The 24849-nt window shown below is 33.1% G+C and overlaps 7 protein-coding genes across 7 annotated transcripts; 3 read left to right on the top strand and 4 right to left on the bottom strand.

Moving 5' to 3' along the window:
* Nucleotides 1-77: 77 nt before the first annotated feature.
* PPL_01439 (uncharacterized protein) lies at nucleotides 78-9385 on the top strand (the record flags this gene model as incomplete). Its single annotated transcript, XM_020572447.1, has 13 exons — nucleotides 78-90; nucleotides 681-971; nucleotides 1058-1618; nucleotides 1689-2558; nucleotides 2604-3097; nucleotides 3129-4324; nucleotides 4401-5205; nucleotides 5275-5360; nucleotides 5424-7670; nucleotides 8031-8049; nucleotides 8170-8527; nucleotides 8770-8984; nucleotides 9107-9385. 13 exons carry the CDS (start codon nucleotides 78-80, stop codon nucleotides 9383-9385), a joined length of 7434 nt encoding a protein of 2477 aa, XP_020437590.1.
* A 216-nt stretch (nucleotides 9386-9601) lies between these two features.
* Nucleotides 9602-14556, bottom strand: mhkA (myosin heavy chain kinase; the record flags this gene model as incomplete). The annotated part of the gene is made up of 5 exons (XM_020572446.1): nucleotides 9602-11296; nucleotides 11359-12759; nucleotides 12979-13038; nucleotides 13068-13215; nucleotides 14420-14556. 5 exons carry the CDS (start codon nucleotides 14554-14556, stop codon nucleotides 9602-9604), a joined length of 3441 nt encoding a protein of 1146 aa, XP_020437589.1.
* Nucleotides 14557-16540: 1984 nt separating this feature from the next.
* PPL_01437 (F-box/kelch-repeat protein) lies at nucleotides 16541-18223 on the top strand (the record flags this gene model as incomplete). Its single annotated transcript, XM_020572445.1, has 3 exons — nucleotides 16541-17057; nucleotides 17152-17454; nucleotides 17544-18223. 3 exons carry the CDS (start codon nucleotides 16541-16543, stop codon nucleotides 18221-18223), a joined length of 1500 nt encoding a protein of 499 aa, XP_020437588.1.
* A 252-nt stretch (nucleotides 18224-18475) lies between these two features.
* Nucleotides 18476-19422, bottom strand: PPL_01436 (uncharacterized protein; the record flags this gene model as incomplete). Its single annotated transcript, XM_020572444.1, has 3 exons — nucleotides 18476-19035; nucleotides 19162-19220; nucleotides 19304-19422. The coding sequence occupies 3 exons, from the start codon at nucleotides 19420-19422 to the stop codon at nucleotides 18476-18478; spliced, it is 738 nt and encodes a 245-aa protein (XP_020437587.1).
* A 169-nt stretch (nucleotides 19423-19591) lies between these two features.
* On the bottom strand, nucleotides 19592-20511 carry PPL_01435 (uncharacterized protein; the record flags this gene model as incomplete). Its single annotated transcript, XM_020572443.1, has 3 exons — nucleotides 19592-20064; nucleotides 20181-20351; nucleotides 20424-20511. 3 exons carry the CDS (start codon nucleotides 20509-20511, stop codon nucleotides 19592-19594), a joined length of 732 nt encoding a protein of 243 aa, XP_020437586.1.
* Nucleotides 20512-20954: 443 nt separating this feature from the next.
* On the bottom strand, nucleotides 20955-23168 carry PPL_01434 (uncharacterized protein; the record flags this gene model as incomplete). Its single annotated transcript, XM_020572442.1, has 6 exons — nucleotides 20955-21308; nucleotides 21506-21801; nucleotides 22181-22406; nucleotides 22547-22646; nucleotides 22711-22795; nucleotides 23045-23168. The coding sequence occupies 6 exons, from the start codon at nucleotides 23166-23168 to the stop codon at nucleotides 20955-20957; spliced, it is 1185 nt and encodes a 394-aa protein (XP_020437585.1).
* A 259-nt stretch (nucleotides 23169-23427) lies between these two features.
* Nucleotides 23428-24840, top strand: PPL_01433 (uncharacterized protein; the record flags this gene model as incomplete). Its single annotated transcript, XM_020572441.1, has 2 exons — nucleotides 23428-23529; nucleotides 23575-24840. 2 exons carry the CDS (start codon nucleotides 23428-23430, stop codon nucleotides 24838-24840), a joined length of 1368 nt encoding a protein of 455 aa, XP_020437584.1.
* Nucleotides 24841-24849: the final 9 nt, after the last annotated feature.

The raw sequence follows: 24849 nt of genomic DNA, 5'->3' as shown, positions 1-24849 counted from the left end.
TAATCCATAAACAATTCATAAATGGCTTCAGTGCTTCTTGTTTCAATTACGATAGATTGTAGGTATTACGAACCGATATGTCAATGGATGGTATCAATCGAATATAAACCCTAAAAATCCAACATTCTTGTTGCCATCCGAATAGAAATGACAAAAGATGATTTTTAGGGGTTGAAATAGTGTTAGATCTATATATCATTGTAGTAAGTATGTCATTCTTATTTAATCAACAATAATAAATTTCAAATCAAATAAACCAAAATCGTCCTATTTTTTTTTTATCCTTAATTTTGTTTATTTTAACAATATCATTGTGTGTATTCTGGCACAATAACAAATATCTAAAAAAAAAAAAAAATTATTTTTGCACCTTGTTGCCTTTTGTGTATGATGAACAGTCGTTTGTTTTTATTGGTTCAACTGTGTTCAAAAAAAAAATCTCCAACATCATATTTTTTTTTTAACAATTAATCTGGGTTGTAAATGGGTTGTGATTTGCTGCTCAATCGAACCCTGCTCGTCTAATCAAAACACTTTTTAATTTTAATCAAATATTTTTTAGATTTATCTTTTTTTAAATAAATAAAAATAGTAGTTATAATTAAATACCAAAAACTATACAATGAAAAATTATTTTTTTTGTTTAGTTTTAACTACTTTTTTCTTTATATTTATATTAGATGGTTCTATAGTAAATTCACAGAGAGTTGTTAGTTACTCGGCACTAAAAGGTTATGCACGTGGAGAAAATCAGTTCACGATCATCGGTGAGAACTTTGCGAATGTAAATCTTCTCACGCTCTATGTCAACAATGTCCCACACAATGTTCATCAACAACTACCAGGTAGCAAATACGTATGGAAGTTTGACGATCCTCGAAAACAACAATCCTATTGTTACTTAAGAATCACGTACAATGGAAACAAGGTATTCCCATTGAATGGTATTTCAATTAATTATGAACTAGTCAGTAAGTATAATATAATAATTCAGTCTCTCATTCTATTATTAAATATTAAAACTTATATTTTTTTCCAATTTAAAAATTCAAAATAGAACCAATAATATATTCAATTTCACCAGAACAATCGTATGCTCAGAATTTAGAAACTCTTACTATTAATGGACAAAACTTTATGATAAATGTTGGTAATGTTGATTTCCAAGATCCTAGTCCACCAACTGTTTATCTATGTCAGACAGCTCTTGCCATTGTTAGTTTTACAGATACTGTCATTAAATGTACCATTCCCAATCAGGTGGTTGGAATTATCGAATATTGTCCACTATCTATTTCAATGTATAGCGGTGTTAATGTAATGCATTCCATTACATTTAAATACTATCCACAGCCCATTATCACTGGTTACAATCCAGCTAGAGCACTCTCATCATTGCCAGTACATCAACTTATATTCGATGGAGCCAACTTCATTGAGAATACAAATTATGATTTCTTTCTAGACAGTCGATCATGTATTGTTGTGAGTCGGACACTAAACCAAATTGTATGCCAATGCCAGTTGCGTTATGATATCCCAAAGGGTGAAACTCAACTTGAAATCTTGGCAAATATTGGAAATGTGAATTTTAATAATTTAATTTATACAATCTATAGTAAGTTTTGGTTATTGATTTATTAGTATATACATTTACTAATTGTTCTATTTTAAAAATTACATTTTAGAACCTTTTATTGATGAAACATCTCCAGAGTTTGTAAGAAATGATGTTGATGATAAAATAACCGTTAGAGGTAGTAACTTGGGAGAAGCATCACATGTTATGGTTGGAATGACCAAATGTAATATTCTGAAGAAATCCGAAATCAAGATAGTGTGTACGCTGGAGCCACTCTCTAAGAAACAGCCAGCTGGCGAGTATCCCGTAGCAGTTGTTGTAAACGGTCTTAGTTTTTCTAATGATATTATCGATCCCATCACATTCAAAGACGGTCCAGTTCTCAATTCAATCTCACCAAACTACATATTCAGACTGGGAATATGGGAGCTACAATTGAACGGTTTGCTTTTCTCTGATAAGGATGAAGTTTATATCAATGGTTTGATTGTAGATGACATCTACAAGGTTTCTGACAATTCTTTATTGATTACCTATGACTCTTCACAACCGTATGCTACTGTTGGAAGTTCAGATGTAACCGTATTGTCTGGTAGTGGTGGTTCACCTTCAGCATCTCTAACTCTTACCGTTGCCAATCCAGTAATTGTCTCTGTAACTCCAGATTTTGGTTATGTTTACTCAGAAACAATTGTAACTATTACCATTTCGCAACTACCCGTTATGGAATATGACGATATATTCGAAATTGTTAAATTCAAGGTTAAGAATACCTATTGTAAAGTTCTATCGATCGATCTAGAGACAAAAGAATTTCAATGTGCTGTGCAACCAAATGACATTCAATCAGCTGAAACCGTTCCAATTTTCGTATCTATCAAGGGAATTGACTACCAAACAACTAAAACATTCCAATATCTCGATTCAACTTTTGGCACATTGAATCAACCGGATTCCTTAAATCCAGAAGGTGGAGGTAATTTCGAGATACTAGGATCGAATCTTCAGTTTATCAATTCAGTTTGGCTTGGTGAACAAATGATTGCTGCTGACAAGTGTACAAAGGATGACGGTAAAATCAATTGTATCATCCCACCAAACATTCCAGGTGATTATCCAATCAGCTTGGTCTCACTAGATAGTTTCCAAGTGAAACATACTTACAAACCTCAGGGCTATTTAATTAGTTATAGCGGTCCTTCTCTCATTTCCATCACTCCAAGTCAAGGTTCAAAGATGAGGAGAGTTCACTTCGTTACACTTACTGGAACTGGTTTTGGAAATAACAAAGATGATATATCGATTGCTGTTCAGGACGGTGCCAACAGATTGTGTACAAATGTTTTAATTTTGGAGAGTGATACCAAGATTAGATGTACCATTTTGAAGATCGAGCCAGGAGTTTATCCAATTGTTGTTTCAGTCAGAGGTGTGAAAACAATCAATGCCGTTACATTCCGTTCCAATTCTTTGGCTTGTCTAGGTCCACCTGAAAAAGACAACACAAACAGTCCTGTAGATTGGTGGTTCATCTATAAAATTGGAGGAATCAAATGATCAATCCTATTTGTATATCGATTCAACTGGAGACACTCTAAAGAAATTACCTTATATTCAACACACAAAAACTTACACTGATTTAAATATACTCAGTCCAATAGAGGCAACTTTTAAGCAATATTCAGACTACAAATATATGTTTATAAACGATCAAATAGGTACACGTGATGATAAGGGAGTAAGAATCGATATTGATAAGTTAAAAACCGAAGTCTTTGGTCATATGAAATCCTCTGTAATTTTTGACGACAATTTCAGTGGACTGCACATTCAACATTCCAATCCATTGTTTCCATCGTATACCACTACCGACAAGTCAGCATTCAATGGTCCTGCAGCAGGTGTTAAATTCCTTGGATTACCAACCAACAGTCAACATTTCTTTTGTTATTCATTTGACAATGTTGAAACAGTTGCAGAGTACATCGTCAAAAATCATGGATTCCTAATGGAACCAAACGAAATTCCAGACACTGTCACTCAAACAGACAACCCTTATCTCTTCAGTTTGAAAAACCCTACCAATCCAACATTGATGGCAACTCTGCGAACCACTTGTGAAAATAATATAAAGAATCTGTACGATATAGAGGGAATTTGCTATTGGAATAGTAAGAAAGTTTCAATCGGTGGAATGGATGCATTCTATTTCATGAAGATTGGAACTTCAAATCATTTATTTAAGCGAGATGAGAAGTTTAAAAAACCACTGTCGCCCTATATTATATCAAAGAGAAAGGAGCCAGGCTACTTGGATGGAATCGATCTTTGGATGAGAATCGCTGACTTTTTCAAACAAACCTACTTTGTTCAGATGTACCATCAAGAAGTACCAGCATTCGCGCCAACCAAGCAAGTTTTGAATGTTGCAATGATGGAATTCCCTCAGAGTTTGTCTCTGAAAGACAATCAGAAATACAAGGATGCAAGGTTTTCAGGTGCAAAAACAGGAGCCGGTAAGGAGCATTCTAAGCTTGGATTCCCAATCTATCCGAACTATGGTGTGACTACACCCGATTCACTGGATAACTTCTTTTGTGTTGGAGACAACAACCGTCACAATGGACAAGGTTATCGTGGTGGAGGAGCGTTATGCTTCCGTCACCAAACATTGGTTTATCAATTCAACAGAATGGTTAGAAGCTACGATACCGAAATCAAGAATGGAATAACAGCGAATAGGTATGTTGATTTTAATATTATCATATTCTCTCGTCTCAACAAATACTTACAACCATGTTTTTATTATCTATTAAAGTAATTCTATTGGTTTATTTTATACTATTGATCAACCTATTAAAGTTAGACCTAAGGATTGGAACAATGAAATCAAGATTGAAGTGAAGGACTACATTCAAGGCCAATATATATCGAAATTCCCACCACAAACACTCAGTGTATTACCAGCTACAATCAATGCAGATAGAGATTTGGTGATAAACTTGAAATCACTAAGAACTTCAAAGACCTTCACTAAACCCAACGATGAAACAGTTGAAGTATCCATTCCAAACGCTGGACAGATCAATCCCAATCAATTGGATATTACTGACTATGTTGCCAACGATCTACTTAGTATCCACTACATTGCATTTGATCAAGCCATAGGTTCTGTCTGTGATTATTCTGATCTGCTTTTCGAGTGCACCCAAGACGCATCTAGAGTAACTTTGATACAAATGTTTGCTGACAAACCATCTGTTGTTTTCCCAGTGAATTACTTTTTCCCATACTCTCAAGTACAGTCTTTGAGAAACTACGACTTGCCAAACAATATGGATTTCAAACTTTTGCGATTCGCCTCTAACTTTATGACGAAACTACCTAATGCCAAAAACAACTTTTATCAATTCATGATTGGTGAAATGGAAGGTTTCAAGTTCTTACCTCCATTTATCATTAGATCCTCTCAAGACATCTGTGAAGAAGAGATTGCATATCTAATGACAATTCACTATATCTACTATCAATCAATCGAACAAACTACTTTATATTCCGTTGGAGATAATACACCAAACTGGGCAAATGGTTTAATATTAGCAATCTCAAAGAAATTATATAATGTAAGTTGATACCAATAATCTTTCATTTTTTATTTCTTTCAGATTTATTAATAATTTACTTTAAAACAGAATATGAAAGGAACTAATCAACCAATATTCGACCAATGTATAAGCAATATTGTATCTAATTTTGATAATATTGAAACTTATGAAGAGTAATTACTATTTTTTTTAACTTACAAGAGAAATTAGTATACTAATCTTTATTATTTAAAAAGTGATATTGTAGATAATCCAAATGACGATATTCTGATGAAGCGAAGTGCAGCAGCAGCTTGGGATTGGATGAGCACAGATTCATATTCAGATGGAGAAGGAGAAAGAGTAGATAAAGTTAATATCCTTGATATTATACCGGTTGAAGAGCTCATTGGTCTGATGATTCGTTTATCTCAAGATGATCGAATCTCTAACTTGGATGGCCTATTTTACTATGTGAAAGATCAATATCGTAGTGATCTTAACTTTATTCATATTTTGAACAATCACAAATTAATTCAGCCGAATACCAATAATGTTGATCAAGTGTTTGACAATCATTTTTTGAATATGATGAGAATTCCAAGATCGAAATTCAGTAGAGTAGCTACACAACTATCTTCACAATCCAACCAGCAAGTAATCAAATCAACCATTTTGGAGAATGAAATACTACTCCAGAGTGGATTACAACAAGTTCTTTCATTCAACTCTAGTAGTTTAGACAAGTTCAACACCTATCAATTACAAAAGTTGGAAAATTCAATTGGAAAGTGGTTAAGCATAGATCAAACCAGCCAAGCCATTAAAGTGCTCACAGTTGATCCTCAACAACAATTCCATGACCAACCTATCAGATTCTTAGAGGAGCTAAACCGTGATCAAATTGGAAATCCTCTTGAACTTAGATATGAATCAGTAGGAACAACAGGAACCAGAGTTTCATTGCAATCACCTATCTCTATTGTTTCTATCACCTATTTGTTAGAGAGTATACTCCAATCAAAATCAAACAGTAAATCACAATATGGTGATTTAGAAATTTACTATCTTCCAAAACCAAGTGGTTATAGAGGTGCTATATCTTTGGATTTAACTGGAATCATAGTAGCTACATTGAACTCTCAGTTTTGTGACATCCAAATGATAAGTGAATCAGATTACCTATCTGGTAATTTTGATTCGTTGTGCAATGGAATCGGTCCAATTATCACATCAGTCAACCAATTGACAGGCTCGACCAACGGTGGATATATGATTACAATTAATGGAATTAGATTCAATTCATCAATGGTAGTTTCTATTGGTGAAAACCAGTGTGATTCCACAGAAATTGTATCTTCCAAGATTATTGTTTGTCATGTTCCAAATGGTGTAGGAAAGAGAAATGAAATTTTAATATCAGATGATGATACTATCTTTGATATTCAACGTTCAAAATTCATTTTCTCGTATGACTCACCATTGATACAAGCTGTCCAACCAGTCATTAGAGGTATGGGTGATATCATGACCATAAACGGTTCAAACTTTGGTACCGATGCTACAAGAGTAAATATTATGATCGATGAAAGACTGGAATGTTGGCCAATAGTTAGCTTGTCGGTTAACTCGATCCAATGTTTGACTCCTGCTGCTATGGGAGATCATCAAACCGTAACAGTCACTGTAGGAGACCAATCATCTAGTTTTACCATTGATACTCTCGATTCACAATCATTCAGTTTCAGTGGTCCTCAAATTATTGGTATATCCCCAGAATCTCGCGATCCCAATGATACCGTTTTCATTCTTGGTGGATTTGGAACCAATGATGATGATGCTGTCGATCTTCCTTTGTTATTCTTTGATGATAAACTGGTACCAATTATCAATTCCACAGATGAAATGATTGAATTCCAATTGGAATATGAAACATCTACAGTGCCATTGGTTATCCAGGTAGGAGATCAATCTATTCAAACCGACTTCTCCTATTACCCTGCAATTATAAACCAACTTAATAATCAACCAATTGGTACAACCGGTGGTGTCATCGAGATTGACGGAGCTGGATTCGGCAATACTTTTGACAATGTTAAAATCAAGCTCAACAACTCCACTGAAATCCAATGTAGCTCTTTTGATCATTTCCTCGAATGCAGTATTCCTCCAGGTATAGGATCAAACATCTCCATCTCTGTACAGGTATCAAATCAAACAATCCAATTTTCCGAGAATACCACCTTTTCATATTTGGCACCTTCTATTACCAATTACTATATTCAAAGCAACAATGTTTATATCATGGGATCAAACTTTGTTCCAGTAGAATATGGTATTTCATTCGATACAGATACATATATCAAACTTATATCTAATGGTCAGAGTTCGATATGTACATCATTTGAATCAAGTCAGATTGCAGTGTGTCCACTATTGAACCAACCACTTCAATCAATTCAACTATTTGTTGCTGGTCAACAATCAAATATTTACACAATATAGTAATTAATTAAATTGATTATATCTATGTATTGTAATAACTTTTAACAAACAATAAAAGAATTTATATTATTTTAACTTTTTATATTAAAACCGTACTTGGATGGTGCAGAATATTTGGTGCAAATATTAGCGTTCGCTTGGTTTGATTTTTTTTCATGAAATTATAAACTATATTTTTTTTTTTTTGAACATCGAAAATCTTATTAAAATTTTTTTTAAAAAAAAATAAATGATTGGGCTTGCGGCAATTTTGAGCAAAAAAAAAAATGCTAAATTGCAAAAAAAAAAAAAAAAAAATTCAAAAGAATAAATTTATTTACAAACTTGAATAAAAAGAATAATTTATATTATATGTTTAGTGATTTTGTTGAACATCAAGTTATAAATAGTTTGTTTCAATTCTTTATTTAGTGATTGCCGTTCCATCATCCAATCAGTGTGGTTTTCAATCACCCATGGATACTGTGGAGCTTCTAACGATGGTTTTCTCTACGAAAGAGAGAGATCCCCCTTACATATTGGATCTCATTCAATGATTATGGAAATACTGAAGAGGAATTAGAAGAGAACCAAATCCAAGAGCCAGCAGCCGAAGTTTTCGAATCATTTGCTATTCTCGAACCGTCTGAATTTGAGACAAATGAATATTTGGTTCTGGCATTCGCCAGTGGTACCGTCCACCTGTCGAGGTGGATACGAGATGCAGCATGTTGCGTGTATTTTTCGAAACCATCCTCCATATCACAATCTCTTGGAAGTGCTGTGAAAAGGGTGAGATCAGGCTTTTCCACCGTTGCTGGATTCATTGAAATCCCTCTTCAGTCGATGGCATCCCTCGATGTGACTCCTCTTGCAAGTCAATTTTATGTTTGTTTTCAAAAAATTCAAACTCAAAGAATTGAAACAAACTATTTATAACTTTATGTTCAACAAAATCACTAAACATATAATAAAAATTATTCTTTTTATCTAAGTTTGTAAATAAATTTATTCTTTTGAATTTTTTTTTTTTTTGTCAATTTATTTATTATTATTTTTTTTTTTTCAAAATTGACGCAAGCCCAATCATATTGAAAAAAAAAAAAAATTTAAATTAAGTAAAAATTGCTGCATTCCCAATGAAATTAGTTAATTTATGTCTATTTATTCGAAACAACAATAAAGAGATATTGTTAGGATTAAAGAAGCGAGGGTTCGGTGTTGGAAAATGGGACGGTTGTGGTGGCAAAGTTGAGCCAAATGAATCTGTTGAAGAGGGAGCTATCAGAGAGGCAAAAGAAGAGTTTGGTTTAACACCGACTACTATCTATAGTGTGTATGTAATCTAACTTTTATTTGTAGTATTAAAACGTTGAATATTCTGATAGAATGTTATCATCATAATTACAAACACATGCACACGCACACCAGAGGAAAGGTTCATTTTCATTATAAGAATCCGAAATACGTAGGAGGCCCAATGGAACATCTAGAGAATCATGTATTTATCGTAACTGATTGGTCAGGTGAACTTGTAGAAACCGATGAAATGCAACCGAAATGGTTTGATTTGGAGAGAGAAGGAATGCCATTCAAGTCGATGTGGCCTGACTTTGAGATATGGTTTAACTATCTAAAAGATAATCATTTCAAAGCAAAGCTAGACTTTGATTTTCACTTTGATGAGAAAGATAACATAGAATCATATCAAAACAATTCATCACCAAATTTATAAAAGAGAGAGAGATTAATATTTTTAAACTTTAATGTTTTTTTTTTTGCTTTCATTTTATTTAATTATATATTTAGAATTACAACTCGAAGTATTATTATTATTACTATTATTATTATTGACTACTATATATGTATGTATGTATGTATATGGTTTTTTTTTTTTTTTTTTTTTTTTTTTTTTGATTTGATCTGATTTGTTTTTGATTTGTTATTTTATCTATCTTGTCACCCATTCCCATATCTTAATTGAACCGTCGTAGGATGTCGAAATTAATTGATTTTTACGATAGGCAATGGAACGTACACCGAGTGAATGTGATTTTTGATTTGTATATACACATTCGAGTGAATCTAGATCCCATACTTTGATAGAGTTGTCCTCACTACCAGAATACAAGTAACGATCATTTACAACGCACGAAGATACACTGTTCCAGTGACCCTTGAGTGTCTCTATGCACTTAAAGTCAGAGAGATTCCAAATCTTAATGACGTTGTCCTTGGAGGTCGAGAAGAGATATGGACCGCAAGCGTGGAGACTCAGCACCCAATCTTCGTGGCCTGGCATCGAGAACAAACAAGTCAACGTCTCTGTATCCCACACGTAGATGGTAGTATCATTACCACCGGAGAAAAGATAACGTCCAGACATTGCCAAACACTTGATATACTTGGTGTGTTGTCCTTCCAACGACTTGACCTCACGGAAAGTGTTCAAATCCCAGACCTTGATGGTCTTGTCGTAGCTGCAAGAGAATAGATACTTCTCGTTGGCGCGAATACATGAAACTTCACCGGTGTGTCCGATCAGGGTCTGGAGAACACTGCTGGTGTTCTTCAAGGTGTGAATCTTGATGGTTTGATCAGGCGACGATGTGAAGAGATACTGTGAGTTGGAGCAGACCGAACTCACTGGCTTACGATGTCCGTAGATAGTGTGTAGACAGCTCCAGTTGTTTTCAATATCGAAAACTCTGAGCACACCGTCACCGTATCCCGCACAGAGGTAACGCTCGTTCTCAAAGAAGTAGATGCAATTGATTGTCTCACGGAACGACTGCACGGTATTGACGCACTTCAACTCCTTGCGAGCAAAGTCTGGCTTCTCGAGCTCGTGTGCACCGACACGCACCACCATCTCTGAGCTTGGATCCAACTCACTGATGATGTCTGGCATAACCATGGTTCCTTTCAACTGTCCCTTTGTACTCAAGCTGCTACCACCGAGTTTGACATCCAAATCGAGCAGTGCACACACTGCATTGCACTTGTGAGTGGTAATGAACTTGTTGATTCCAGTCTTTCCGAGATTACCAAGACCGAATCCCTTACCGTCGTTAGTGTGAATCTGTGGATCTGTGTAGAGATCGTCGACACCCTGAATGTCGACAATGATCATCTGCTTGTTCGAGTTCTCATATGTGAAATGTGAGAATGCCTGTGGAGTTGAACGGTTATTGAGAACGGCACCATAGTTGGAGTTGTTCTTTTTGAATTCACCGACCAACAGTGGTTCGATACTGCAAAGAACGGGTTGTCCATTGCTTCCGGTACGATCGGTCAACTCGACCACCCAAGACATCAGGAATTCAATCTTCTTTGGTGGATTCTTCTGGTTGAAACGATGTCCCCAATCACGGCAAACAAGCTGCATCTTTACATCCTCGAAATACAACTCACGACTGGTCTGATGTTCAGCTTCCTTCTTGTACAACTTTAGAACAAACTTGGTGCCAGACTTTAGTTGATTGACAGCTTCATTACCATTGCTATTTCCAGCAATCAAATCTGTACTTGGGAATGTATGCTTGGCACTCAAAGCCGGAAGATTACTATCGAAAATACCCAAAGAAACAGTGTGATATGCTTGTCTTAGAGCTCCCTCTGCAAATGGTTTTCTATCAATTTTCAACTGATATAAAAACATATATTAATATCAAGCTATTACAATTATTGCCAACTTTACTAACTTACTTTAATTGATAATCTTATCCATTTCTCAATATATGGATCGTACTCCCAGAGAATACCATTTTCACCGTCTTCGTTGGAGATGTCATTGTTTGTTTTGGGTGGTGTAGATGATGTTGTGGAGGATGAGGTGACACCCGATGTTGATGCCGGCGATGTAGAGGTGTTGGATGGTGAGAGTACAACCGATGAACGTTTGGAGATGAGTGGTGATTTGGTGACGGATGGCGATGGTGATGGTGAGGGTGATGGCGATGGTGAGTGATTTCCTGCTGCTTCCTCTCTGAGGACACGTTCGACTTGTTCATTTCCCTCGGCAATCTCTGCCTCGATCTTCTTTTGGTTGGCTTCCAAACGCTTGACGACCTCCTGTAGTTTCTGACGCTCTTGCTCACGCTCACGTTCACGATCAAAGATCTCGTTGTGTTTCTTCAGGTTGTTCTGAACCAACAGCAACAGCGAGTCACTCTTTCTCAGGTCATCTTCGAATTGCTTCACCTTGGTGGCTTGCTTCTCGATCTGGTCACGTGTGTCGGCAACGTCGGACTGTGTTGACTTGATCTTGCGTTGCAACTCGCCAATCTCTGTCTGTGTAGTCTTGATATCGGTGAGCATCTTCTGTTCGTTCTTTACAATCTTTTCATTCAACTGTTGTTCCACCTTTTTGATTTCATCCAACACCTCTGACTTGTTAAAGGTTGGCGACGATGTTGGAGTATTGATCTTTCCACCGCCTACACTTGCAGAACTAGTTACAACTCCACTGCCGCTGCTGCTGCTGTTTTCCAATTTCAATTTTCTAACATCAGCTGTAACATCCATACATTGTGTTTCGATTGTTTTGATCTTGTCACGGACTGCATCCAACTTGGTTTCAATAGCGAGTGTCTGTTGCTCAGTACGACGCTTGTCTTTATCTTCGATCTTCTTGATGATCATTGTCTCAATGACTTCGGTACGCTTGACGAACGACTCTTCGAGTGTCGCCGTCATTGTCTTTCGGTCAATCTTGGCGGCGACGTCCAACTCGATCTTGTCGACCTTGCCCAACGTCTTTTCAAACTTGTTCTCCAGCTTCTGAATAGACTCCTCTGTGAGATCGCTAATCTCTTTCTTTATCTTTTGTTGCCATTGGGTGAGATCCAAAGAAGACGCTCCGTCGGCATCCTCCTGTCCAGTGGCGCCGCCACCGATCAACTTGCTCAAATTACTGGCGGATTGCGGCGACTTTATCTGCTGCTGAGTGATGAGACGCTTTGCCAGCTGTTGTTGTTGCTGCTCGACCTTCTTTGCAAAAGTCATACACTTGTCGACGCCCTCGTCGATCTTGGTTTGCAGCTGTCCACCGAAGCTGTCCATGTGATTCTTCACCACTTTCATGGTACGATCGAGTTGATCCTCCATCTGCTGAGTGAAATGCGCCATCAGCTGCGTGTGTAGATCGAATTGGTGGTCAAACTTCTCGACGACCAACTGCAAGTGAGCCTGTGAGTCATCGCGAAGATGTGCTTCCTGCTCGGCCTTGGAGTGCAGATAGGTCATACAACCAAACTTTTTGAACGAGCATTGGCGAGGTGCGAATCCCGGTGAGTTTGGTGGATGTACCGATGCAGTAGAAACTACCACCGGATTACCACCGGTTGCCGGTGCACCACTACTAGTGACAGGTTGTGGCGTTGGTTTCTTCTTTGTCAAAAACGCATATCTTCAACCGCCTTATTGTCGAGATTATATAACTTTTTTATATATTCTTGATTATCAAGATTTAGATATCTTTTATCTTTATCTAATTCTTCAACTTCTTCTTCCTCTTTCTCTTTCTTTAAATTTACAGTTGTATTGTTATTACTATTACTATTACTATTATTATTATTATTATTATATTTTTGTAGGAGAATATAAAATGCTAGACCTACAGATGGAACGACAATAATATAATAAATAATTGAAAATAAAGAGGGTCAGCAGTGATTCAAACAATTAATTAAAATGTTATGATTTTTGTTTCTTTGTTTTGTTTTTTTTTTTTTTTTGGTTTTTTTTATTACTACTTATTTTTATTTTTATTGTACTTTTTTTTTTTTTTTTGTTCTTATTTTTTTTTATTTATTATATTTTTTTTTTTTTCGCTAATATTAGGTTATTTTGGGTGGTTTTTTTAGTACTAAAATACTGGAATTTTGTTGCAGGTTATTATTTTGGTTGTTTTTTTGTTTATTGGTTAGTAATTAATGTCTAAAATCTAATCTAATAGCAAGCAAAAAAGAAATTTTTATCGATAAAATATTTGATTGTAAAATAATTATATTTGATTATGAATGTTTTTGTAAAAAACAACTTGATTGTTAACACATCTTATTATAAAAAAATTAATAATTTATATCAATTTTTTTGGGTGTTTTTTTTGTGGATCGACCCAACAAACACAATCAAATCTCAATAAATAAGTTATCTATGAATAGCTACTCTTTTTTCAAAATTAAATAATTTGGTTTAACATCAGTATTAATATTTATTAAATAAAATAAGATATTTGTGATAATGAAATAAAAGAAAACTTTGTTAAACAAGTTAGTTCAACAACATTCTAGCAAGTTTGTTGATATAAAAATAAAAATAAATAAAAATATAGAATATTATTGTTTTTATTTTTTATTTTTTTTGTTATTGAACACTTATTCGATGATAATGATGATGGATGATGTTTGTTTGTTGAAGATAATTGTTAACAATTAATTCTGATCGGTTTTTTTTTTTGTTTTTCAAAGATAATTATAGAACAAACAATGATATTTCTATCCATGAGAGTAGCAATCAAAGAATGGGTTTTGTTTAGGAAAGAAATTCGTCATTTCAAATGACAACTGATTGGAAATTAATTTTATCTAAACTTTTTCGTTTGTTTGGAGATAACCACCGAGCTCAGATTCGTTAATCGTATTAAGAGATAATATTATCTTAACCCATCAAAACCAACTGCCACATTCTATTGGACGGACCAATATTCGAAACAGTTAATGGATCTATCAAAACAAAACATAATCTCTTATCTAATGATCAGTACATGAGAGACATTGAACAAATAATATCAATATCAATGTTTTTTGGAAATGATAAGAGATCGTTATTGTGATTTTGGAAGCAATGTGGTGGGAGATCATAATAATTTTTTGTTAAAATATTGGTGGTGGGTGTATACATTTAATTTGTGTGGGGTTTCATGATAGCTTTTTTTTTAATGTTTTTTTTTTAAAGTATTTGTCTTTTACAATACTCTTTCAAGGTATTTGAATGTTGAAATAAATCATCATTTCAGATGATATGAGATGAAAATGAGTAACAAGCATATGGGCAGGAGCAAAGATTTTTTTCAAATTGTTTGTTTGGTTGTGTGTTTGGTTGATGGTCCATCATCACCCTTTGGAATTTTTTAACCACACGTTATTGTGATGATGATGCTCACTCCATGGATTGGTATTGATGGGATGAGATGACTTGAGATTAAAGATTTAAATATCAAAAGAAGAAAATAATATGTGTTAGAACAACTTTTTATTAAAAGTTCAAAGGTTGGTGAAAATACTTAAATATCAACGTTGTTTCTGATCATATTTATAGAACAACTACTCTTTGAAGTGGATCATCTGTCCACCTTGTTTTATTCTTATAAGATTTCCTATCTTTTACCGGTTCTTCATTGTTTCCTGGCCAGTCCATTCTCCCAAAAGTAAAAGAATATCTTCTTTTGATATTTTTGAAAAAAAATAAGTTAATAATTGCAAGAAGATAATAAAATAGTTGTAGATACTTTTTTATTATTAGGTAAGCAATAACATACTATTAATAAAATGACTGTAGAATAAAATTCTTATTTTTACCTGGATGAATAATAGAAATTTTTTTTTTGTTTAAACAATTTGCGAAGGATCGATAAACAACATTAAAAATGAAAATTACTATTCTAATATTTGATCATTGCATATCGCTTGAATAATATAAAACATTGAGTATTGTTTTATTGTTGTGAGGGTTGGGGTGTGGGTGTTTGGTAAGGAAATGTTATTTTTAGGAAAAAGATATTCTTAGCATAGACAATGTGATGTAACCTGGACACTTAATATTAAACCCAATTTGAATTCATGTTTAAAATTAGTCGATTTTAGCCAACAATAAATTGAGTTCATTGGGGAACGACACATAAAGACCATTGACATCAAAAAAAAAAAAATATAATTTGGGTTCAAATTCAAAAATAATCAAATGTAGGTGTGTTTCTGTTATCAGGTGGTAGTGTGTTCCTTAACCAAAAAAGTAAAAAACAAGTTTCCAGAGAACATCAAAAATCACTTTTTTTAATTAAAAGTTGTTCAATAACGGACAACCAAAATCGATTAAATTTAATTTATTTGCAAAAGTGTGTGAGAGATTCGATTTTTCTAGCTAAAAAGAAATTGTTTTTTCTTTTTTTAAAAAAATGGTTTTAATATGGTTTTGGTGGTTATTCTATGATGAACCATCAACATCATCATTCAAAAAACAATCACACACAACACACAGAGAAAGTACACACACACACACACACATAAACACACAGGTTTTCAATTACTCTACGTACATTAAAATTAACTTCATGCCCCATAAACAATTTATACTTTTGTTTGTTGGGAGTGTATCTGTGGTGTGTTAGTGTCTACTTTCCTTTATATCAAATCAAGCCTTATCCACCTAACCAAATTTTTGAATGACCCAACTGTGAATCTAGACAAAAGGGGATAAAACAATGATTTAGGTATCATCACTTTTTAAATATTCAAAAACACTAAAGGTGGGTTTTATTTTGTTGTTGGTAAAAAAAATCGTGATGGTTGTCTTTGCTCTTTGCTCTTAATTTACTGGACGCCACTGCTTAAAAACAATCATTATAAAAAGACTCGTTTATTTGATCGTAAAAGTTCAAAAAGAAAGTTACTTAACTCTTTTCCATTTAATTATTTATTCAATCTCCAACAAGTTTAATATATCTTATCTATATATATAAAACTATATTTATAATATAAAAATCCAAAACATATATATATCTTTTTTAAATATTTTTTTAATTCTAACAACTTGATTATTTCTATATATATACCAATATATTTATTATTTTAAATTTATAAATATAACAATATAACACACTGAAAAAATGAAATCAATTCTGTCGAAATTAAGAAAGAAGACCTCACCTTGTACCAGTCCGATTTTGGTTCCTGCAAGTCCGCAACTTATTGGTTTGACAAAGAAAATCAATTCCCCGGAGTTCTATTCATTCTCTTTGGATGGTAGTGGCAGTAGACCTGCTGCTTCTCTCTGTGGTGATATCGATTCTTTTTCACTTGACTGTGATATCGGTATGATGAAACCACTGTCGCTTGGTGGAGAGCTTGACGATTGCGAAGGAGGAGCAGTCGATCAAAGTGGATTCGAGTGCTTCAACGAACTTGGTGTAGAGGTAAAGATGCACATCATCTCATTTCTATCGTATAAAGATTTGATTTCACTGTCTGAATGTTCAAAAGAGATGTTCAGTTTTACACATGACCGACTTCTCTGGATCAACCTATTCCAAATCACTGGATGGGAGTTACCAACCTATATAAAATCAAATTTACATTTTAATTTAATACAATATTATCAAACTAAATCAAATTTAACATCAAAAGGTAAAGTATATTTAATTTGTTTGTTTCTATCCATAATATTAATTTTTAAAATTTCTTTTTCTTTTTCTATTTTCTCTTCTTTTTGTCTTTAAAGATGCACTAATATGGAAATCAAATAGTAATTCAACTGGAAGTGTACCAACAAAGAGATATAAACATACTTCCATAACATATAAACACTATGTAATTTTCATAGGTGGTCAAGAAACAAATACCAAACGTTTTAGTGAAATCATATATTACAACACTAAAACCAATACCTACAACTCACCTTCAGTGAAAGGTGACATTCCAAATTTCTCTAGACACACTTCTCGCGTAATCAAGAATAAAGTTTTCATTTTCGGTGGTTTCAACGGTGCCGGAACCTATTATAACCTTGCAATATATAATCTTGGTAAGTAGTATTAAAATATATGAACAACAATATAAACAACCAATCAAATCAAATTTCTAATCTTTTGATTGTGATAATCATTTCTATAGAATCAAAGAGATGGTGTAATATAAATCAATCAATGGTAAGTGGAGATATTCCTGAGCCAAGATCCAATCATACCAGTGCTGTCGTTGGCAATCGCTACTATATATTCAGTGGTAATAACACTGCCGACGACGGACAGTATCGTGTTTTGGATGACTTTTTCTATTTGGATACAAAGACACTCTGTTGGCACCGCGTAAGCAACGCCACAGGTGAGTTGCCGTGTGGTCGTGGTGGACACGCTATGGAGACAATCGATGGAAAGATCTATCTATTTGGTGGCGGTGTTTGGAGTCCAAATGGTGGATGGGCCAAACGCTTCAACGACGTCTACATCTACGATCCCGAAACCAACTACTGGAGTAAACCAACGATCAACGGTGACCTACCAGTGACCAGCACTTTCTGTTCGTCGTTTGTGTACGGCCGTTATCTCATGTTGTTTGGTGGTGGCTGTCACAAGACCAACCGTGTCACCAACACAACGTATGCACTCGATACTGTTGCAATGCGTTGGCACAAACTACAGAATCCCGACAACTCTGAAGATCCAAGACCAAGAGACATGGCATCGGCATCGATCATCAACAATCAAGTCTACCTCTATGGTGGTTACTCAAGTGGTGCAATCGACTATTGTGATCATATCACTCTCAACTTCAAACCATTGAATTCATACTAAATCAAATCATATCATTCAAAATCAAGTAATAGTTATCATAAACAACAACTATTTACTTTAACAACACACACAAACCAACCAATTTTTTTTAAAAACATTTGTCATCTTAATACAGGTGACCCGGCAATATATAGTTATTTATAAATAGATTAGTAGTTAGCGATATAATAAACATTATTATACATATTAAATATATAGATATGTTATATTCTTATATATATATATATATATATATTGATCTCTTATTTCTTTTTATTTTGATTTTGCGTATCTTTGTTGTTTACCATCATCAACAGATTCATAATATCTATCATTGTCTTCAAAGTAGTCATCTTGATAATCGTCGTCATCATCGTCGTTGCTGTTGTTGTTTGACCGCAGTTTCGAAGATGATGAAGATGGTGTGTATCTACTGTTGTTTTGTTGTTTCTGAATGGAGGCCTGTCTGTTGTAGTTGTTATAAATACGATCGAGATCTTTGAGTGTTGTCTCTATCGAGTAGATCTCAGAGAGCATCGACTGTGGGTCAAAAGGTGTCAGTGCTTCCATATCGCCGTGCAATCGATGCAGTGTTTCATCAATCGATACCAACAACGTCAGATCATGTTGATTATTGTTATTAACATATACTTTGGTTGTTTGATTTATACTCGGTGTATTCTCAACTTTGAAGGCGATAGCCTGTGACATTACAATCAATTTATTTATCTCCTCAGCAAAGTAACTGTGATCGAGACATGCAAGATCCGCTTCCACTTTACTAGGGTGTGGTTTAGCCGGTGGTTCTACATCTATATATTTATTTTCCGATACTATATATAATTGTATGATTTCTATATTTAATTTTAAGATTCTTATCTATTAGTATACCGATAATTATCATTCTTTACAATCGATTACTTTAAAGTTTTGTTTTTAACAACAACTGCTACACATACCAGATTTACAAAGAGGACATTCTATCTTATTCTTTATCCAGCCTTGAATACATTTTAAACTAATCAATAATATACAATAAGTATAACAATTGAGTAGATATTTAGAAGAGTAGATGATAGTAGTCATCAAGTCGTTTCTTACCAAAAATGATGATTACAAATGATTACTTTGGTTTCATTCTCAATCTCTGATAGACAAATAGAACAATTTGAATCATTAGATTCAGATTCATTAATATTACTACTATTATTACTTGTCATAATATTATATCTCTATATATTTATTGCTATTAAATAAATTAATCTAAAATAAAAATAATTAAAAAAAAAAAAAATCTAAGAAAAAGAAAAGAAAATAAAAAAATATTGTAAACAATTAAAATCTTTTTTAGTATTATTTTTATATTTATCGATAGATAGCTAATTTAAATCATTCATCTAGAGTTGTATAATTATAATGTTGAGTCTTTGAAGTTTGTCTTGTATGTGATTTGTTGTTTCTACTTCTTTTACATTTAACAACCACTACAATGGTGACTACTAGTGCAGTAATAGTAATGACTCCAATCACACAAACAACGAGAATAACACTTAATAGATTTGATTTTTCATCGATTTTGTTATGTTGTGTGACATAGTAGAAGGAATTATCTATAGTGAGACCGCAATTAAATCGATGATCAGGCCAACGTTTGGTGCGAATAATGATGGTTGTCTCATTGATGCTTTCCACCTCCTTTGCTTGGAAATCTTTACAACCTCTAAGAGTATAGTTCTTTGGATTCACATTTGAAAAGTTACCGGTCACTATTATCTTTCCATCAAGCCTTTCAGTACCAGAAATAAAAGGTATTCCTTTCGGAAATGAAAAAAAGTTAATATAAATATTAAATATTAGATTATCTTTGATATTATTTACTCTTTGATAAATATATGGTATCAGTAATCACACTTTCATTTAGACCAGATATATAGATGCTATATTTTTTGTTTTTCATTCAATTGGTCTTGTAAAATACATGTTACCACTGATTCATTTTGAATGGAATGAATACAATCTCTGCTATTTATACTAATATGTAGAATTTGTCTTGGGAAGGTCGAAAAATTATAATTAAAACTTAATACAACAATTGTTACTACTCCATTAGTCGTATTTTGTGTTCCATATTCACCCTTTTCGTTAAGTACTAAAAAAAAAGTTGTACATTGTTTGTTACTAAGACATCTGGATAGCTGGTGGCAAACAATTGGTTACATACTTTTAGAATTAGAATTACAATGAACAATTATAAAGCACCAAGCAAAAATTATTGAAATTAATGGTATTATATTTTTAGTTGTTACCATTATTAATAATCTTAAAAATTAACTTTTATCTTATCTATTCTGTTATTCAATAAATAGGTAAATGAACTTACCTCATTCACATATATATAATCAAATATTACATTTGCTATATTAAATTAATGTATAAAAATGTTTTAAAAAGGAAACTTTATTAATAAATAAATGTAAATATAAAGGTGTTGATTGGTCGGGTGAATGAGATGTCTCGGACAAGAACAGACAAGAAAATAGAAAATACAAGTTTTATCATTAATTATATGTTTATATAACATCATATGAATTATATATGTTCAAAACATTATTATTGGAGTTTGTGTGTTACTGCAATGGTTTGGAGGAACACACCACTCATTTGTTGGTGATCGTATTAAAAAGTGAATAACAATGAATTACTTAACAAAGTTTTTTTTTTACTAAAAATAACTAATTATAAATATTTGTTATTATTGAATCTTTATCTTATCTTGTTGTTGCTCTGTTGTCGTTGTTGTTGTGCTTTTAGTATTATCTCCACTACTTCCTGTGAATAATCTTATGATGAATCGAAGAATAATGTATATCACATAGATGATAGTACCAACAAAACTGAGGAATATACCGACAATAATAGCAATTTCAGTGGCTACTTCTGCACTTTCATCACCGGTCTGCTCGAGCAGGTAGCCTGAGTAGTATTCGAATGAATCATCGATCTGTATGTTACACTTGAATGCATCGGTTTCGTTCTTGATTGGTGCAACAATCATAGATTCACTGAAACTCTTTATATAACGCTCACCCTTAATCGTAGAGCATGTCTGAATTGTAAAGTTCTTTGGGTCCACATTTGAAAAGTTACCACTGATTATCATATCTTGATTATCTATTGTGACACTTGAAATATATGGTAGTTCTAAATGAGATTGATACATAGATAAATAGATAGATATAAATATCAATACTTGTTTTAAATAGTTTTATAGTCTAATTAATATATACTCTTATTGAAATATACCCATTGAGTACTTAATAAATCTTTTTTAAAGTGAATTTCGACGTTGTAGTTGGAGTTGTTAAGGGATACTCGGTTGACTAGACACTTTATGGTGGAATTTGACTTTTGGTGATACGATCCATATATGATACAGTCGTGGTCATCTATTTTAACAGTGTATTTGCTAAACTCTAATGAATTCCACTGATATCCGACGTTGACTATCGAGCAATCATCGTGATTCGGTGACCGAAGTATTCCATAGTAACCTGTGGTCTCTATTGTATTGGTTGTTGTTGTTGATTCTATCTCATCTCCTTTTACTATAATAACACATAATAAATATATTAAGAATAGATATCTGTAACAATTATTAATCATTTTGAGTCACAATCAATAATCGATCACATTAACTTCCTTTTTTTTAATCTGCAGACGACTTTTGGAAAAAAAAACTTTGATCTTCAAAAAAAAAAATTAAGGTCAGTAACATTTTATTATTCTTAAGATCTTTTATAATAATTTTATTTTATTATTAAGATAAAAAACATTCAATAAAATAATTCTACTTTTTAAAAAAAATAGCAATAATTATTTATGAAAAGATTATTTATTCCCTGACACCTTACATTTCTATTTTATCATGATTTTTAAGATTTTTCTGTCTTTTGTGGCGAATTCTGAAAATTGAGATACCAGCAATACCAACACCAACTGCAACTCCAATAACAATAAGGAATATCTTCCACCATTCAAATGATTTGTTTTTACAGTGAGGATTGGATGAATTATTATTTTTTGAAGAAGATGATGAAGATGGGATTTCTTGATTTAAAATTGGAATTTTAATCCATTCAATGCTTCCATGTTCATTTGGGAATCTATCAGATTGTAATTTTTCATCATCCATACTTGTATCATTCTAAATAGAACTCTTAGTCTATTTAGTTGGTTTTCAAAATCATATTGGGTAATTGTTACCCTGTATTTGACTGATCCTGCCCTCATTGTGAAAGTTTGACCTCCAAACCATATGATAGTGTCCTTGAAGAAATATCTTACTCTGGCTATCACAACACTTGGAGTTGAAGTAGTATTTCTAAAGACAGCAGAGAATTTATATGAAAGAGAAGAATCATCAGATTCATTTGTGAAATGCAAACTATTCCGAAAGAGGGTATCTTCCGATGATTGTGTAGTTGTTGTTGTTTTTGTTGGTTTTCAACTCTTGAATTTCAACAATTGATATTCCAAATGAAAACAAGCCAAATGTAGAATTAGAAGCTGGTCTAACTTCGTCAATAGAGACAACTGTATTATTTAAACTTATGTCCGAACAATCTAAACTAACTGAATCACCGAAATAAATGCAGGAACTTTCGCATCTTCCTTTTCCTGAGCATATCAAAGATTGATTGTTGGATGGACACAATCTTGGTTGAATGGGTGGTTTAAGTCTATTTTTTCGATATGTCAACGTTAAGAGATTGGATTGGATATTATCGGTTGGGAATGGATATGAGATTTAAACTTGGAGTGGGCTGTTTGGCTGTACAATGCTTCGATTAAATTCAAAGATAATCACAGGGCTGGAAACGAATTTTGGTGTAATAACAAGTGGTGGAGTCTGGTCAGCAAAATAAAGTTCAACTTTGGATTGATTGTAGATTTTTGGAGGACACATTCTCTTTCCTCTGATGGTGTTGTCCGTCTAAGGACAATAAGGTAGCCGCCAAGGAAATGTCAATACCTATCAATCAACATCAATAATATACACCAACCAACATATAGTAATAGTCAATTATAATTAATTTAATTAAAAAAAAAAACTCCAACCACTCAAATTTTAATATTTTTCTTCTGTTTTTCAATGGAATGAAACATATTCAAAAAATAAATATTTTGGCTTTTGTGTTTTCATAGATAAATAGAAATTAATAGCAATGAATTCAGAAAAGAGGATGTTTGATGAGATTAATCAATATCAAGGTAATAATGCAACAGGAGGTAGATTTATTACAAGATTGTCAAAGATTATAGAGTATGTATTGAATTACAATTAATCTTTATTTATTTAATAATACTAATAGTTTGCTATTAAGTTCAACACTTTCTTTAAAGAGTTGAATGAATCAGATGAAACACAATTGAAATCAAAGATATCGAGAGTTTGTGATAGATTCGAAAAAGAGAGGAGGGAACCACTTGACTTTTTCACCTATAATAATCATTATGATATCGTTTATAATGACAAGAGTATTGATGAAGAAGAAGATGATAATGTTGAATCAATAAGAGAAGAAACATCAACAACAACAGCAACAACATTAATAACAACAAAAACAGAAACAACAGATACAATAACAACCGACAATAGTATTTCTAAATTATCAGATATATTACTTTGCAAAATCATTTCAAATTTTGTTGCCTTTGATAATGATAAGTATGAAAGAACCTCTCGGCACTATAAATTCAAAAATCTGCTATTCTTTATACCTTATCTCATAGATGGCGAAAATGTAATGAATTTTGCATTAATATCGAAACAACTCTTCAGAGTTGTTTCAAAGATCATCAACAATAATCTATTCTATTGGAATTCATTTATCGATATCAACAACCAAAGTGAATACAACTTAATCAAATCATCACCACTGTATTTCGATTATGAATCAATTAAATACATTCCATATGATCAAGGCATAGAATATGCCAATCAATTGTTGTCAAGAGTTGAAACATTCGTAATGGAATCAGATGAATATGATCATTCGATCAATGGTGGAGTTTCTAGATCGGAAGATATATACATTGATTACTACGTCATCAGGTTCATTGAGGAAGATTACCGTTCAGCAATTATTAAGGATGGATACTTAATACGTCCACCACCAATGCCAAACCTCAAAGAGATCATTGTTTTAGGGTATCATGGATTCGAAGAAAACTACAGTAATTTTCTGAAAGATCTGTTTGTTAGCACACCGAATATCGATGGACATGGCATCGAACGATTCACAATTGACATGCGAAAAGATTGGAATAGTCGCCCTGACTATAACAACATAGACTTCCTATCATCGCTGTTGAATTACCATTCAAAGACACTAAAATCAATATTAATCATTAATGAATCATTTGGAATGGAGGATCTTGATTTTTTAATCGATTTCCTCGATGAATTTATACCAACATTAAAAGAGAACAATATTGATTTCAAGCTTACTACTAACGACCCAATCGATAGACTTACTCAACATATAGATAACAATTCAGTAATTAGATATCTTTCGGATAATACGATATACAATCAAAGATGTTTGCAAAAAAAATTCTGTTTTTCGATGAAATGAAACAAATAA

The sequence above is a fragment of the Heterostelium album genome (genome assembly GCF_000004825.1).
Source record: "Heterostelium album PN500 unplaced genomic scaffold PPL_scaffold2, whole genome shotgun sequence".
NCBI lineage: Eukaryota > Evosea > Eumycetozoa > Acytosteliales > Acytosteliaceae > Heterostelium > Heterostelium album.
The sequence above is the reverse complement of the archived record's forward strand: the minus strand, read 5'-3'. Positions and strand labels throughout refer to the sequence as shown.